General features: G+C 42.2%; 1 protein-coding gene across 4 annotated transcripts in view; it reads right to left on the reverse strand.

The window, feature by feature from the left end:
* KDM1B (lysine demethylase 1B) overlaps window positions 1-15,023 on the reverse strand; it is a 41,981-nt gene that overhangs the window by 14,647 nt on the left and 12,311 nt on the right. For all 4 annotated transcript variants that reach the window (XM_043908431.1, XM_043908430.1, XM_043908434.1 and 1 more), the window contains 7 exons: window positions 13,585-13,623; window positions 10,860-11,064; window positions 8,235-8,419; window positions 5,073-5,249; window positions 4,642-4,716; window positions 2,317-2,454; window positions 1,243-1,414 (listed from right to left, as the gene is read on the reverse strand). In XM_043908431.1, coding sequence (XP_043764366.1) covers window positions 1,243-1,414; window positions 2,317-2,454; window positions 4,642-4,716; window positions 5,073-5,249; window positions 8,235-8,419; window positions 10,860-11,064; window positions 13,585-13,623 — 991 coding nt within the window. The remainder of the gene's footprint in view (window positions 1-1,242; window positions 1,415-2,316; window positions 2,455-4,641; window positions 4,717-5,072; window positions 5,250-8,234; window positions 8,420-10,859; window positions 11,065-13,584; window positions 13,624-15,023) is intronic.

The raw sequence follows: 15,023 nt of genomic DNA on the forward strand, positions 1-15,023 counted from the left end.
ATGAGGGCATTATTACTAAAGCTTTTCAAAAAATATATCAATATGATGAAACAACTACTTATAGAGTAAATATTGCTGATCCTCCCTTAGTAACTTGTTTTAAGCAAAGCCAAAACATTACTAATTTTTGTAGATAATGAGCCTGAAAGAATCATGACGAGAACGCCACCCAGCGACTGTCACACAAACACTAACCAAATTCTGAGAACATCCTGCAAGTCCACCTAGTTGCTGTCTTCCAGAAAATTCAACTACTTGCCACTTGGTCTGGGCACTACCACATTTGACTTAACGATCCCAGTCAACCCCAGGACGTTTCTAAAAATGTTCTGTTATGGTTTGTCTGTCAACACTTTTACTAAGGATGGTTAGAAAGTGGGTCGGTCTCAGAGGTGAAGACTTGAGGTCATGGGGGGTGGGGTGGGATGGGATGAGAGGATTAAGAGAGGAGACAGACAGTCCCTGCTGAGAAATTTACCCCAAACAGAGATGGAGCCTATGCCAGAACCCTCACACAGAAACACAAAGTTGAAGCCAATTAACACCCTGGCAGTTGAGTTAAAATGCTCACAATGTAAGAGACTCCAACATGCTCCCGAGAATTACAAATGAATACATTCAGGTCATGAAATCGCAGGTTAAATAAATATCAATTTAAGAAGCAATATAGTAAGATCTCAGCTGGCGCCTTCAGAGAAATGAGCTGTTACTGTTAGGTTTTCTAGAGGGCTGTGGTGAATATGGTCCATTCGGTACCAAAGCCTAAAAGTTCTGAATTACAATTCTTAAATCATAATATAGAGTCTTGCATTCTTAAACAAAATATATGTATAAAATAAATCTTAACCTTCTGTCTGAAAAAGGAAAAGAAATCCTGGCACGTAGAAACTCTTATCTAGAAAAGTCATTACACGGTGGCTAGTTATTCACATAGAGCTTATCACATGTTTTCTTAAAAGCAAGTTCTTCTGGGAAATTGAAAATTAAACATTTACATGATTTTTTTAAAACACTGGCTATTGTGTGAAGTAAGCTGTATGTGTGTGCATGTGCACACACACATCTAAAGGTCCCTGAAGCAGTTTTGCTCCCCTTTATGGAATGGCCAGTCAAAAAGGGATGCTCCGAAGGACTATTCTCATTGGGTCCACCCAGGCTTGTGGATGGATGATGCTACCGCTGATCAAGCGTAAGTTAGAATGAGACTCAGATGGAACAATCAGAACACCATTCTCCCCATACCTCCTAAAGGGACATCTTGGAGCTGAGTCTTATCCTTTCTCCACTCAGAGACCACATCCAAGAGAGCATTAAAATGAAAATCCATGCGCTTGTCAATAGTGGGGTCAGTTATTCTTCCACCTTCCTGAATTAAGTCACATCTTTCTCCAAACTTATGCATGCTGATGCCAAGCTTCAAAATAATAAGAATAAGAAGGTGAAAAGTTTTCCCTGGAAAAAATAGGTACAGGTTCTAAGCTGCAATCAGACAGAGCTCTCATGGAGCAAAGGGTCAGTAAGGATCTCTCAAAAATACAGGCTGATCAGGGCATGGCCACAAAGGCAGGCAGTGAAAAACCAGCCTGGAACCGGAGAAGGGGAGGGTGCCAACAACAGCTTCGAGGCCATGCCCTCCACCAAGATTTATCCATGCTTCAGACGCTATCACTGCACACCGCCCCTCCCTGCTCTGACACCCTCTCTCTGTGGAATCTCACGGGAAAAAGCACACAAACGCACAGACACTCACAAAAGTTGAGGCTGAACTGACTGTCAATCAATAGTTCACAAAAACCCTTGGATCTACCATAGGTCTTCAAAGAAATCAGGTAGGGTTGCCCGACGAGAGACAGGAAGCCCCATTAATTCTCAGATAAACAATGAACAGTTTTTTTTTTTTTTAAAGCATAAGTAGGTCCCAGAGAGTGCATGCAAAATATCCCATGTGATACTGGGACATACTTATATCAGAAAAATTATCGGTGTTTATCTGAAAGTCAAATTTAAGTTGGCATTCTGTAATTTTGTTTGCTTAATTGGGCAACCCTACAGCAATGACCTAATCAAGTGGCCTGCAAATTAACACGCAAATATAATTACAGACCTGGGGCGGGGGGGAGGGGGGATTAAGTCTTCCAGTTCCACCTTCTGAGAAAGGAAGAACTGTACTTGTTCTCATCTACTTTTCAGAAGGGATGAGGGGCAACACATCATTCTGGGTTTATTACATATTATCTAGAGGCATATTAATACTGCATACAAGCAAACCGAGACCATCTTTTGTTCATCTGCAGCACAAATCGTAAAGAAACTCACTTGTTCACACATGAGTGCCACTGGGTTGTTAACACAGCCGTTGACAATCTGGGCTCCTCGTCCCACCGTGACGCCTGTGAAAGACTTATCATCCCATACTCGGCCTCCAATTCTGTCTTTGGCCTCCAGGACAGTCACCTAAAAAGACAGACAATCAGAGAAGCTGAAGAAGATGCAACAGTCATAACCAAATGCAGTACAAATGTAAAGTGACACAGTAAGATGAGTTTTGCATCTAGTTAATACATTATCATATTATTAGAAAAATGACTTTAAAAAGAGGGCAGTGTGTCAAGGATCCAACAATTCCATTCCTGGGCGTCTCTCTGGACAAAATTATAATTCAAAAAGATACATGCATCCCCATGTCCATAGCAACACTATTCACAATAGCCAAGATGTGGAAAAAACCTAAGCATCCATCGACAGATGAATGGAAAAAGATGTGATGTATATATATATATATATATATATATGTATACACCCACACACACACACACACGAATACTATTCAGCCATGAAAAAGAAGAAAATAATGCCATTCACAGCAGCATGGATGGACCTAGAGATGATCATACTAAGTGACATAAGTCAGAAAGAGAGACAAATGCCACATGATATCACTCATACGTGGAATCTATTACACAAATGAACGTATCTGCAACACAGACAAAAAAAAAAATCACATGTGATCCTAAGCACGACCCCATGGGCTTGGCCAGCACAGACTGGTCCCACAGCCAGAGTGCTTTATCTCCTCCAAATTTCTGATGCTGGAGGCGGAAGAAGCTTCTCTCAGGTGGACAGCCCTGTGCCTCAAAGAGCAACCCTGCCCTTGGTTGTAGAAGCTGAAAGCGGGAAGCCTCTCCAGTGCAAAAGTAGTCCTTTTGCTTCTGGAGCCCCAGGAGCAGTCCTTCAGACAGCTCCAGGAGGCTCCCGAGCTAAGCATCTCTGAGGTTACTCAGAGGAATCTATTTCCTAACCAGGAGGGATGGTTTCCCCAGAGAAAGGGGAGAACAACAGAGGTCCCCTGAATATTCTTCTTCCTCGGACCTAAATTCCTCATTTTCTCCAACTAGAAAGGCTTCAGCTCTCCACCTTCTCTCTGACTTCAGATGAACCCAGAACCATCCATTTCTAGTTTCTTTTTTAGTTTGTAAGAGGAAGGCTGAATGTTAAAGAAATCTCCTCCTCCCCCGACTTTGGCTAGAAATAACTTTTTTTTTAATCGAAATATAGTTGACTTACAATGCTTCTGGTATACCACAAAGTGATTCAGTTATACATACGTACACATATAATTTTTTTCAGGAATAACTTTCCCTGTAACATAATGTGAATTTCCCAAGCAAAAAACAAGAAAAGTTAGTCCTAATATCTATTGCTGAAATATACATATGGCCAATTAAAATACCTCACAGCTTAATACCTCTCAGACAATATTTTGAAATGCAAACACACTTCCTATAAACTCAATTCAGATTCTCCTGTTTTTGTTAGTAGTATATATAGAATCCAAGACGTAGATCTTGCTTCCCACCAAAAGGAAAACCTCTGAGGCACAACCACTGAAAACTTTCTCATTTCTGAAACTCCGCCAGCAGAGAAGATGCTGTGAAAAATGTTGATTCTTTTAGCCACACAGAGCGCAGCGAAAGACTAATTCAATTCTACCAAATTGATTTTCATGTTTGGTTTAATGGAAAACCAAAGTCCTTGCAAAACAAGTTTTTAAAAAATGGAGAAATGAGTCAGACCTAGGAAGTCCCAGAAATCTGGGAGACTTGAATGAATCTAATGGAAATTAGACACTGAATTGCACAATTTTTTTGTAATCGACTCTATTTTGGCTTTTTACAAGTAGAATAAGGCAATACGCTAGATAAAAAGAAATAATATAGCTAGCTAGTGGGAAGTTGCTATATATCATAAGTAGCCCAGTTAGGTGCTTTGTGATGACTAGGGATGGCAGGGGGAGGGAGGTCAAGAGGGAGGGGATATATATGTATAATTATGGCTAATACTCATCATTGTATGGCAGAAACCAACACACACAGAAAATAAAGGATTTCTAAAATTAATAAAAATAAAATGCATTTTGATATGAAAATTAAAAAGAAAGAGTATCTTTCCTTGGGGAAGAAGGCTACCCCAAATACGGTAGTTTAGTCGCTAAGTCATGTCTGACTCTTGCGACCCCATGGATGATATAATGTATGTAGCGTTCTCTGCTAAAATCAGGAACTAGTTTCCAAGTCTTAGAAAAATTTGGACCAAAGGAGCAGTTAACCATCTGTTTTCACCTCCAGGTCCTCCAAGTCTTACCTTAATTCCAAAGTTATGCAGTTGCCTAGCAGCTGCTAATCCGGCTGGACCAGCCCCAATAATGATGACTGATTTCTTTACGAAAAGAAAAAAAGAAACAAAAATCCAATTAGAGCAATGAAAAAATATGTACTAGAAGGGGCCAACTGCCAAGCAATGTTAGTTCATCTGTATTTCTTTGTTGTCCCATTTGTAGAAAGGTACTTCCCTAAAGAACATAACAGTACTTGTCCTAAGTCATCCACCCCTTCCTCTTTTCTACCATCCAGGGGAACAGTGGTTGATATTCTTTCCCCTGAAGAAATGCATAATCTACGAAAGTCTCACTTTATAACTTTTAGAGCGATAATATGAGTTTTACTTGTATTATTAACATACAATCATGGATCATGACCATTGGCAGCAGCACTGCTAGAGTGACGGTCACCTACGTTGTGGTAATCTTTAGGCAGAAGATGCTGGTCGGGGCCGACGCTGAGAACTCCTGTGTTGATGAGACCTTTCCTCGTCATAAAATAAAGTATCCTCTCCACCTCCTGAACGCATCGAATGCGCACAAGACCCCGGACGATGATGTGAGGAATACATTTCTGAGGAGTAAGAGCTTCCTGTGTTTGGAAATAAAACCAGATTGTTAAACTAACTGACCGAAAACAAGTCTTGGTTCCTCAAAAAGGGAAAACACAAGAAGGACCATATGACCCAACAATTCTATTCCTACGTACGTACTGGAAAGAACTCAAAAGTTAGTTTCAAAAAAAAATGCATGGTAGCATTATTCGAATTGCCAAAAGGTGGGAATGATCCAAGCATCCATCAGTGGGTGACAGTGTAAAGCTAAATGTGGTCTATCCATACACGGACTATGATTTGTTTGTAAAAAGAAACGGAGTACTGACACATGCTACAACAGTGAAGAACCTTGAAAACGTCATGCTAAGTAAAGAAGCTAGTTGCAAAAGGCCACATGCTATACGATTCCATTAATGTGAAACACCCAGAACAGGCAGATTTTATAGAGACAGGAAGTAGGCAGTGCCGTGCTTAGTCAGTCGTGTCCGACTCTGTGCGACCCCATGGCCTGCAGCCCGCCAGGCCCCTCTGTCCATGGAATTCTCCAGCCAAGAATACTGGAGTGGGTTGCCATCCCCTCCTCCAGGGGATCTTCCCAACCCAGGGATCAAACCCAGGTTTCCCGCATTGCAGGCAGACTCTTTACCATCTGAGCTACCAGGGAAACCTAAGAATACTGGAGTGGGTAGCCTATCCCTTTTCCAGGGGATCTTCCCAACCCAGGAATCGAACAGGAGTCTCCTGCATCACAGGTGGATTCTTTACCAGCTGAGCTACCAGGGAAGCCCAGAAAGTAGGCCAGTAGTTGCCAGAAGCTGGGAGAAGAAAGGAGTGGGCAGTCACTGTTTAATGGGTGTGAGGTTTCCTCTTGGAGCAATGAAAAAGTTCTGGAACTGCATAGAACTGATGGTTGTACCACACTGTATATGTACTTAATGCCAATGACCTGTACATTTTACAATGGTTAAAATAGTAAAAATGATAAATCTCACGTTGTGCATGTTTTGTGTGGTGTGTTAGTGCTCAGTCGTGTCCGACTCTTTGCAACCCCATGAGCTGTAGCCCACCAGGCTCCTCTGTCCATGGAATTCTCCAGGCAAGAACACTGGAGTGGGTGGCTATTCTCTTCTCCAGGGGATTTTTCCAACCCAGGGATCAAACCCTGGTCTCCTAAACTGCAGGCAGATTCTTTACCATCTCAGCTACCAAAAAAACCCCAAAAACCTCCCAGGATAACTGGAATCTACCATTTATCACTAAGATAGAGTAAGACCAAAGGGAGGTCTGCCTGGCGAAGGAAGAAAGGAACAGAAGAGGCACACAGCAATCTGTGTTTTATTACCTACGTTTCCCCTCGCAGAGAATGACCGATACGGGGAGTGTGGGTGCAGCGCACACCGCAAATATATTCCTGACTCAATAAACCACACAACAAAGGCCATTATAGAAACCCAGGCTGCTGTTGGCCCTGGGATCTGAAAAAGCTGGGTTCTCATCACTGATAAGATGAAGGAGGAACGGACTTAGGAACTTTTCAGGAAAAAAAAAAAAAAAAAGACCCTGACCTTGTTTACTCCAAAAGCTTTGGTAAGGGTTGGTTCAGCTCAAAGATTCAAGAGTAAGGTGGCCTCCTCGCAGGCTCGTGAAGTTAGAACAGGTTTGGGCCATGGGGCGCAGAGGCCAGGTGCCCATTCTGGTCTTTCCTCTACTTGTCCCCAACCCCCAGCTCCAAGAGAATCTGATCAAGCACAGGAAGATGACTACAGGCTCAAAATACGAAAGAAACAACATGTACAACACTGGCTTGGATTGCAGCAGCAGATTAAAAAATGTGTTTGTGTTCATGACTTAAAAAAAAAATCATATTTAGTCTGACTCCTTGTTTGTTTTTCTGACTCCTTAAAAGCAGCCATATTTTAGTTTCCCCACTAGAGTATTAAATAGACACATCTTATGATCTTATTACAAATTAAAACAGATCCACACTGACAAGTGGAGGACTTTTTAAATAAGAGTCTTCCACAGCATAAGTCCAATTTCAAAGTCAACTAAAAAGAAATGTCACGAAAAATGAACCCAAGGCTGTTTCTGAAAAATGCATCTTCACAGCTTATTTACAGGAAAATTCTGACCACAGTTTTGTTTTGTTCAGCAAATGTTTACTGAATACCTACTTTAAGGCTGCTGGAGAGGAAATGAGTAACTCTACTTTGCCCAACCCACTCACCTGGGTATAATTCATATCAACTGCATTTATAGCTGTAACTTAATCCAATCATCTAGGGCTGGGGTCTAATTCAATGAAATACCAGAGCAGACCCGGAATATCTTTCTTTAACCAAGATTGGCAGTCTGGCAAAATGTTCTATATTCAGCAGTCATTCAAATAATTGCAGAAGAAATTAATAAATTGGAAAAATACTAGGGTCAGGAAAGACTTTGCTTAAAAAAAAAAAACTGTAGTCTCCCCACCCGTCCACCCCCCAATTTATCTTCATCCCTTTCAAGCTAAGTGCTGTTTGAAGTCCCTAACATTCATTCAGTCCCAGAAAAGAACCAATCACTGGTTTCAGACGCTTGAGGATAACAAACCGAGTAAGAATTCCTGCCCTCCAGGGGGTTTATGATCCAATCTTTAATGTTTTATTCTTTTTTCTCCTGGCATTGTCATTGGAACTCCTTGACTTAACTTTGCACTGTACACTCACTCACTAGAGAGTCAAGAATTCTGGTGACACATGGCCTAAAGCACTGGTTCTCGGGTGCTGAGACTCGGCCCCGTTTGGCAATATCTGGAGACATTTTTGGCTATCACACCAGGTGGCGGGGGGGGTTGCTATGGCATCTAGTGGGTAGAGGCCAGGGATGCTGCCTCAACACCCTACAATGCACAGGACAGCCCCCACACAGAGTATCCACCCAAACGTGTGGTGGAGACACACGGATCTAAAGGAGACCACGCCACTCCTCTAAGAGAAGTCTGTGTCCACGTGCTGCGGGCCAGCCTGCCCTCCACTAACCTTGCAGTTAGTGAACCACAGGGCGAGGACAAGGTTCCTGAGAGCCAGATACATGGTAGGGTCCCGCGAGTACTCCGGGAACTCGTAGAGCTCATCCAGCTCCATCACGTCTGGCCGCACGCACAAGGCTTTGCCGCACTCGTTGGGCTGGTAGAAAGGCTGGAAGTACCGGTTCATGCCTGGAACTGAGGGGAGAAGCAAAGGAGTCAATCTCACAGGCTGTAAATTCCAAATCTGGATAACTATTAGTCACTCAGTCGTGTCTGACTCTTTGCGACCCCATGGACTGTAGCCCGCCAGGTTCCTCGGTCCATCGGATTCTCCAGGCATGAATACTGAAGTGGGTTGCCATTTCATTCTCCAGGGCATCTTCCCGACCTAGGGATCAAACCTGGGTCTCCTGCATTGCAGGCAGATTCTTTACTGTCTGGGCCACCAGGGAAATCTGGGTAAGCTGAAGAGCAGAAACAAAACAAACCAAAAAGGAGGGTCTAGTCAAGCTTCCCGGTCTGTCCTACACAAATGCTTCCGCTTCCTCTGTCCAATTAGACCTGCTAGGTGGAAATTAAAAAATATTTCCCCATTCTTTCTTCACAAATTCAATCTCTGCAGCACAGAAATTTTAAAAAAAATTTTGTTAAAGAAAAACATGTGCTATAAAATCTGCCATCTTAATCATGTTTGAGTGCCGCCGCTGCTGCTAAGTCGCTTCAGTCGTGTCTGACTCTGTGCGACCCCATAGACGGCAGCCCACCAGGCTCCCCAGTCCCTGGGATTCTCCAGGCAAGAACACTGGAGTGGGCTGCCATTTCCTCCTCCAATGCATGAAAGTGAAAAGTGAAAGTGAAGTTGCTCAGTCGTGTCTGACTTGTAGCGACGCCATGGACTGCAGCCTACCCGGCTCCTCCATCCATGGGATTTTCCAGGCAAGAGTACTGGAGTGGGGTGCCATTGCCTTCTCCTTTGAGTGATACATATTTACATTGTTTCTCAACAGATTTCCAGAATGTCTTCATCTTGCAATCTGTGGTGTTGCAGAAGACTCATGAGAGTTCCCTTGAACAGCAAGGAGATGCAACCAATCAATCCTAAAGGAAATCAACCCTGAATATTCATTGAAGGACTGATGCTGAAACTGAAGCTTCAATATGTTGGCCACCTGATGTGAAGAGCCGACTCACTGGAAAAGACCCTGAGGCTGGGAAAGACTGAAGGCAGGAGGAGAAGGGGGCGACAGAGGATGAGATGGTCGGATGGCATCATTGACTCCATGGACGTGAGTTTGAGCAAAGTCTAGGAGACAGTGAAGGACAGGGAAGCCTGGTGTCCTACAGGCCACAGGGTCACAAAGAGTTGGACATGACTTAGCAACTGAACAACAACTTCATCTTGCAAACCTGAAATTCCAAACCCAACCGATGCCAAATCCCCATGGAAATATATGTTAAAAGAAACTATTATTGAAGTTTTTCTGATTAGAAGACAGGCTCAAAAAAAAAAAAAAAAAAGAAGACAGGCTCACAGAAGTAAATAACCAATCGCTAACCCCTGATAATCCCTGAGTGGTATTAAACCCAGACTAACCTACGTTCTGCCTCTATGAAAGAAAGAAAAAAAGCCAAAAAAAATGCACTGAAGTGTTTTTTTTCCTACCTGCTTTTCAAGAACATTGTCCCATATCATTAAATATGACTTCCATGGACATACAGTGCTATCTTATTTATTATCTACTCCCCTATTTCTGGGCATTTTGATTTTATCCAATTACTTCACTACTATAAATGCCACACATCTTTGGACTTTTGATAATCTTTCATAATTTAGGATAAATTCCTACATCCAAAGAGGATCTACTGTAAGGTTTTTGATTCACACTGCCAAACTGCCCTTCATATATGTACACACCGACTAATTAGTGTCTGAGGGCCTGTTTCATTCCACCTTTGTTAACACTGGGATTTATCACTTCCGTTGTGATTTCAACCACATCTCGATTTTTGGAGGGTCCAGTGCTACTAGTTAAAATCTTAATAAAAGGCCACGATGTCAAAATCCACTTGCGCCAAAGATGAAGTTTGTTAGTGTGCAGGAGATGATCTAGAATTCTTGCTCGTACACAGAGATTTCTGATGGGAGAATTTTTTAAATCCCTTGAAAGTAAACAGTCATCAATCTGCTTGCCTTGACCTGAAGTTTTTTCAAGAGTGGGTCGTTTTGACTGTAATTATCAATGGCATAATTAGAAGCAGAATGACTCAAAGAGAAAAAAGAAGGGTGGCTCATCGAGTCAAAACTTTCTTCCGGCATGCCAGAGTGAGTAGGCACTATCATCAAATTACGCAGCTATCCAACTTTCAAAGAAATGCTCATTAAACTCCGTAGGTACGATTCCTAGACAAGTGTTACAGGCATTCCCAATGATTAAAGGAAAAATTAACTAATGTATACAAATAATATGAGTGATCCACAGTAAAACCAGATTCATGAAATAACGAGGTGCTTTGTACCAAGTGAACACATTTAAAACAAACAAACAAAAAAACCATCTTTTCCATTCTGCTCACCCACACATTTCCAGGGCAAGGGAGGGGAGGGAAGGCAGGGAGGGCCAGGCCCAGCGCTCACCCAGCACAGAAGGGACCGCCTTGGGGTGCTCCAGCTTCCCGGGGCTGGTGTCGCTGGCCACGCGGTGCGTGCTGGTGCAGGACGGACTCATGCCCACGCAGTCTGGGTAGTAGGCCGAGAGCAGGGGAGCAGCCACGCTGCCTTTCAGCAAAGGAGGTAAGATGAGCATGGAGTACCACCAGTGGTTGGACACTTCCGACACTCTCTGCAAGGGGGCAGAGCAAGACAAACAGGGACAATGGCGGACGAGAGATGGACATGCAGGCTCCACCAAGGACAGAGGGTTCTCGTTCTGTCATTCATTCTCATTCATCCTCCACCCTGTCCTTTGCCTTTGCTCAGTCCTAGGCCAGAGTCCTGCACAGGCAGACTGAGAAATAAAGATCCCTGATGAGATCTGGAGAGCATGTTTCTTAAGCCGAGTTCCTTCAGATCTACAGCAAGAGGTCTCCCTTTCCCCCCGGGAAAAAACTCCACCAACACCAGGTAAGTCTTTTTTTTTTTTCTGGCTGCGTCCTGTAGCATAAGGGATCCTAGTGCTTGACTAGGGATCAAAAGCATGCCCCCTGCATTGGGAGCACAGAGTCTCAGCCACTGGACCACCAAGGAAGTCCCAACATCAGATAAGTCTTAATGGTGCCTCCACTGACTCTCCAGGAAGCCTAGGTTTGTTTAAATCTGACACGAGGAACTTCCTTCTGTTCAGGAATCATTTATCACCTGGCCCTTCCCCCCTTTTAAACTTAGGATCTAAAGCTAATGGAAACTGCAAAATTCAGCAAAAAAACAAAAAAATTCTCTGAAGAAGCAGTCAAATATTACTGCTTTTTGCCAGAGGTTACGAAAAATTTTTTTCAGAGGGAAAAATACATGACAATCAGCAAAATAAGATGCTCCGTGTAGACTGAACTGAAGAAGTTATTTTTGGTCTTAAAATATGTGATCATATTCCAGATTTTGAATTAACATATGGAGTCATTCGATCAAAGCAGCCTGGTGATGACTGTTGTGATAAAAATAAAATTTACCTGCTTCTAAAGCAACACTGCCAGAAATCCTATACTAGGCAGATTTTGCTAAACATGATCTTAAATGTATGCTCCAGGAATTCTAGGAATCTAATAGAGGAGAACCCTGGGCTCGGGAACCCTCTTGATGTTAGTTCTCCAGTCTCCAAGCAAATGCCACCTGCCATCAAGCTGTGGTTTATGAATTAAAAGATGCATTATTTGCCCTTCAGATTTCAGAGTCCAAATCTCAGGCAAGCATTTTCTCAGCTTACTACAAGCCCCAACATCCCTCATAAATTATTCCCAGCTGGTTCACACTTTTTTTTCTTTTTTTGATGCAGACCTTTTTTTTTTTTACTTATTAAATCTGCTACAATATTGCTTCTGTTATATACCTTTTGTGTTTTTGGCCATGAGGCATGTGAGATCTCAGCTCCCCGACCAGGGATCAAACCCCCACCTCCCTTCGCACTGGAAGGCAAAGTCTTAACCACTGGACCACCAGGAAAGTCCCTCACACATTCATTTTACTTGCCTGGTCCCTGATAGCTTTTCAGTTTGCTATCTTTGTCCTTAAGGCTTGTTTTAGGTTTGGCTACCCTTGACCAGCCTGTGCTGGACCAAAAAGAAGGAAAGTTCCATTTCATAAACCTGCCCCAGAGTCTTTCTTAACTGAAGACAAAAATAAGTAACTGGCATATGAACATCCAGGGACTCTTCTGAACTTTTTAAGGTTCTTAGAATGTGGCCTCTGTCCTAAAGTTCAGATTCCTTGAGAGCACAATGGTCTGAACACTAGGGGAAATACTCATAAAGTAATTTTTTAAACTGTATTTAAAGTTATTTTTTCCTTTGTTTCTATAATGTCATCTCATTTACCCTGAATCTGGAAATTATCTGGGCCACTGCTTTACTGTAGAAATGTTTGAGGGTACAGTTATTTATTTTTTTTATGTGGGTATATGTGTGTGTCCCACACAGCCCTTTATGTAACAGAACAGACATGCCAGGGGTCAGTTCTCCCTCTGCCTGAACATCAATCACATTCCCTGAGTTTCACATCTAGAAAAGCCACAAACTAACAATCTGAATCACTGTCATGCAGAATAACTCAGAAACTCATAATTAAAAAAAAAAAAAATCATCTTCTGAAATAGCCGTTGGATCTGGCTCTGTGACAAAACCAGTCAGCTCAGGGAGCAAAGTTTCCTAAGACAAGCGACACGTGGCGAGGCTCTGCCAGCTGCTGCCCCTTCCACATCTGGGCAGAGACGGGACAAAGCAGTTACGCTGAGGTCAGAATAACACGAGAACCCTCTCACAGCTGAATCTGGGCCAAGACCATCAAATTATGGGCCTCTTGTTCGTTTCCTGGAACGATTCAAGTGGCGAGAAGGTCATAAATTCCCCCTTGGAAAACAAGTATAACAAGTCTGATCCTTGTAGGAAGGCACGGCGTCAGTTTCTGCCTTTTTATTTCCTTTAAATATAAAACAATAAAATTTTAGTGTTTTTTTTTTTTTTCAAGTTGGGTGAGGATCATTCATAACACCATTCCTGCTAGCATTTTCATCACATAGTTAACACGTGAGATTAAAAAACCTTTGATCAGCAACCAAATAAAGACACTCATAACACTGTTACTGTGTCTTACTTATCATACTTATCACTGAAAGTGTGATGCAGGCTAATCTGAAACGTGTAGAAATACTCACTAGATCCTCTGGGAGGGAACAATGGTCTGAGGTCTCAGGCTGCAAAAACAAGACAAAAAGTATTAATTAGGTTTAATTATAAAATACAGTCTTTTTTTTTTCAAAGATTCATTGATGTGGACCATTTTTAAAGTCTTTATTGAATGTGTTATACTATTGCTTCTGGGTTTTTTGGCCTCAAAGGATGTGGGATCTTAGATCCCTGACCAGCACTCGAATGTATATCCTCTGCATTGAAGGTGAAGTCTTAACCACTGGACCGCCTGGGAAGTCCCTAAAATACAGTCATAAGTGTCAGTTTACCTTTAATAAGATACCTCTTTTCATCAATTAGATTGGAAAAGAGAAAGTGTGATAAAACACCCACATGAGCGAGGGTGCGAGGAAGACAGCTCCTCTTGCAAGGATGTCCTTGGTGGCAACCTACAACAATATGTAATAATTCTGGAGAACAATCTGACAAAATATGAAACCTTTAAATGCATGATAATTTGGCATTATCTTGTATAACTGAAGATGTACATACTACGATCAGTTCCACATCCACAAATTCAGTCAGCCTCGGATTAAAATATATTCAAAAAAATTGCAGAAAGTTCCAAAAAGTAAAATCTGAATTTGCCGTGCACCAGCAACTATTTATATAGAATTTACATTATATTAAATATTAAAAGTAATCTACAGATGAACTAAAGTACACGAGAGGATGTGTGTAGGTTACATGCAATACTATGCCATCTTATACAAAGGACTTGAGCATCTTCAGATTTTGATATCTGCAGGGTCCTGGAATCAAGCCCTGCAGATATGACTGCATTATGCCCAACAATTCTAGTCTTACTATACAGACATATCTCAGAGACATCGTGGGCTCAGTTTGAAACCAACCATTGCAATAAAGCAAGTGTCACAATAGAAGTGACTCAAAAGAATTTTTTGGTTTCCCAGTGCATATAAAAGTTATGTTTACACTTACTGTAGTCTATTAAGTGTGCAATAGCTTAAAAAAAAAAACCTGCACATACTTTAATTAAAAAATACCTCAGGGACTGCCCTGATGGTCCAGTGGTTAAGAATCCGCCTGCCAAGCAGGGGACAGGGGTTTGTTCCCTGGTCAGGGAAGATCCCACATGCCTTGGGGCAACTAAAGCCAGTGTGCTAAAACTACAGAGCCCCAGTGCCCCAGAGCCCTTGTGCCAAAACGAAGACTCAGCACAGCCAAAAATAAAAAAATAAATAAAGTAAAAATACTTTACTGCTAAAAATGCTAACCATCATCTGACACTGCAGAGTTGTCACAAAGCTTCAATTTGTAAAAAACGCTTATCTGTGAAGCGCAAAAAAGCAAAGTGCAATAGAACAAGGCATGACTATATTTTCTAGAGAGACGCTCGTCCACGTCGCACCAAGAAAAGGATTAGAAAATGCTCGAAGAAGCA

Source organism: Cervus elaphus, chromosome 7, assembly GCF_910594005.1.
Source record: "Cervus elaphus chromosome 7, mCerEla1.1, whole genome shotgun sequence".
NCBI lineage: Eukaryota > Metazoa > Chordata > Mammalia > Artiodactyla > Cervidae > Cervus > Cervus elaphus.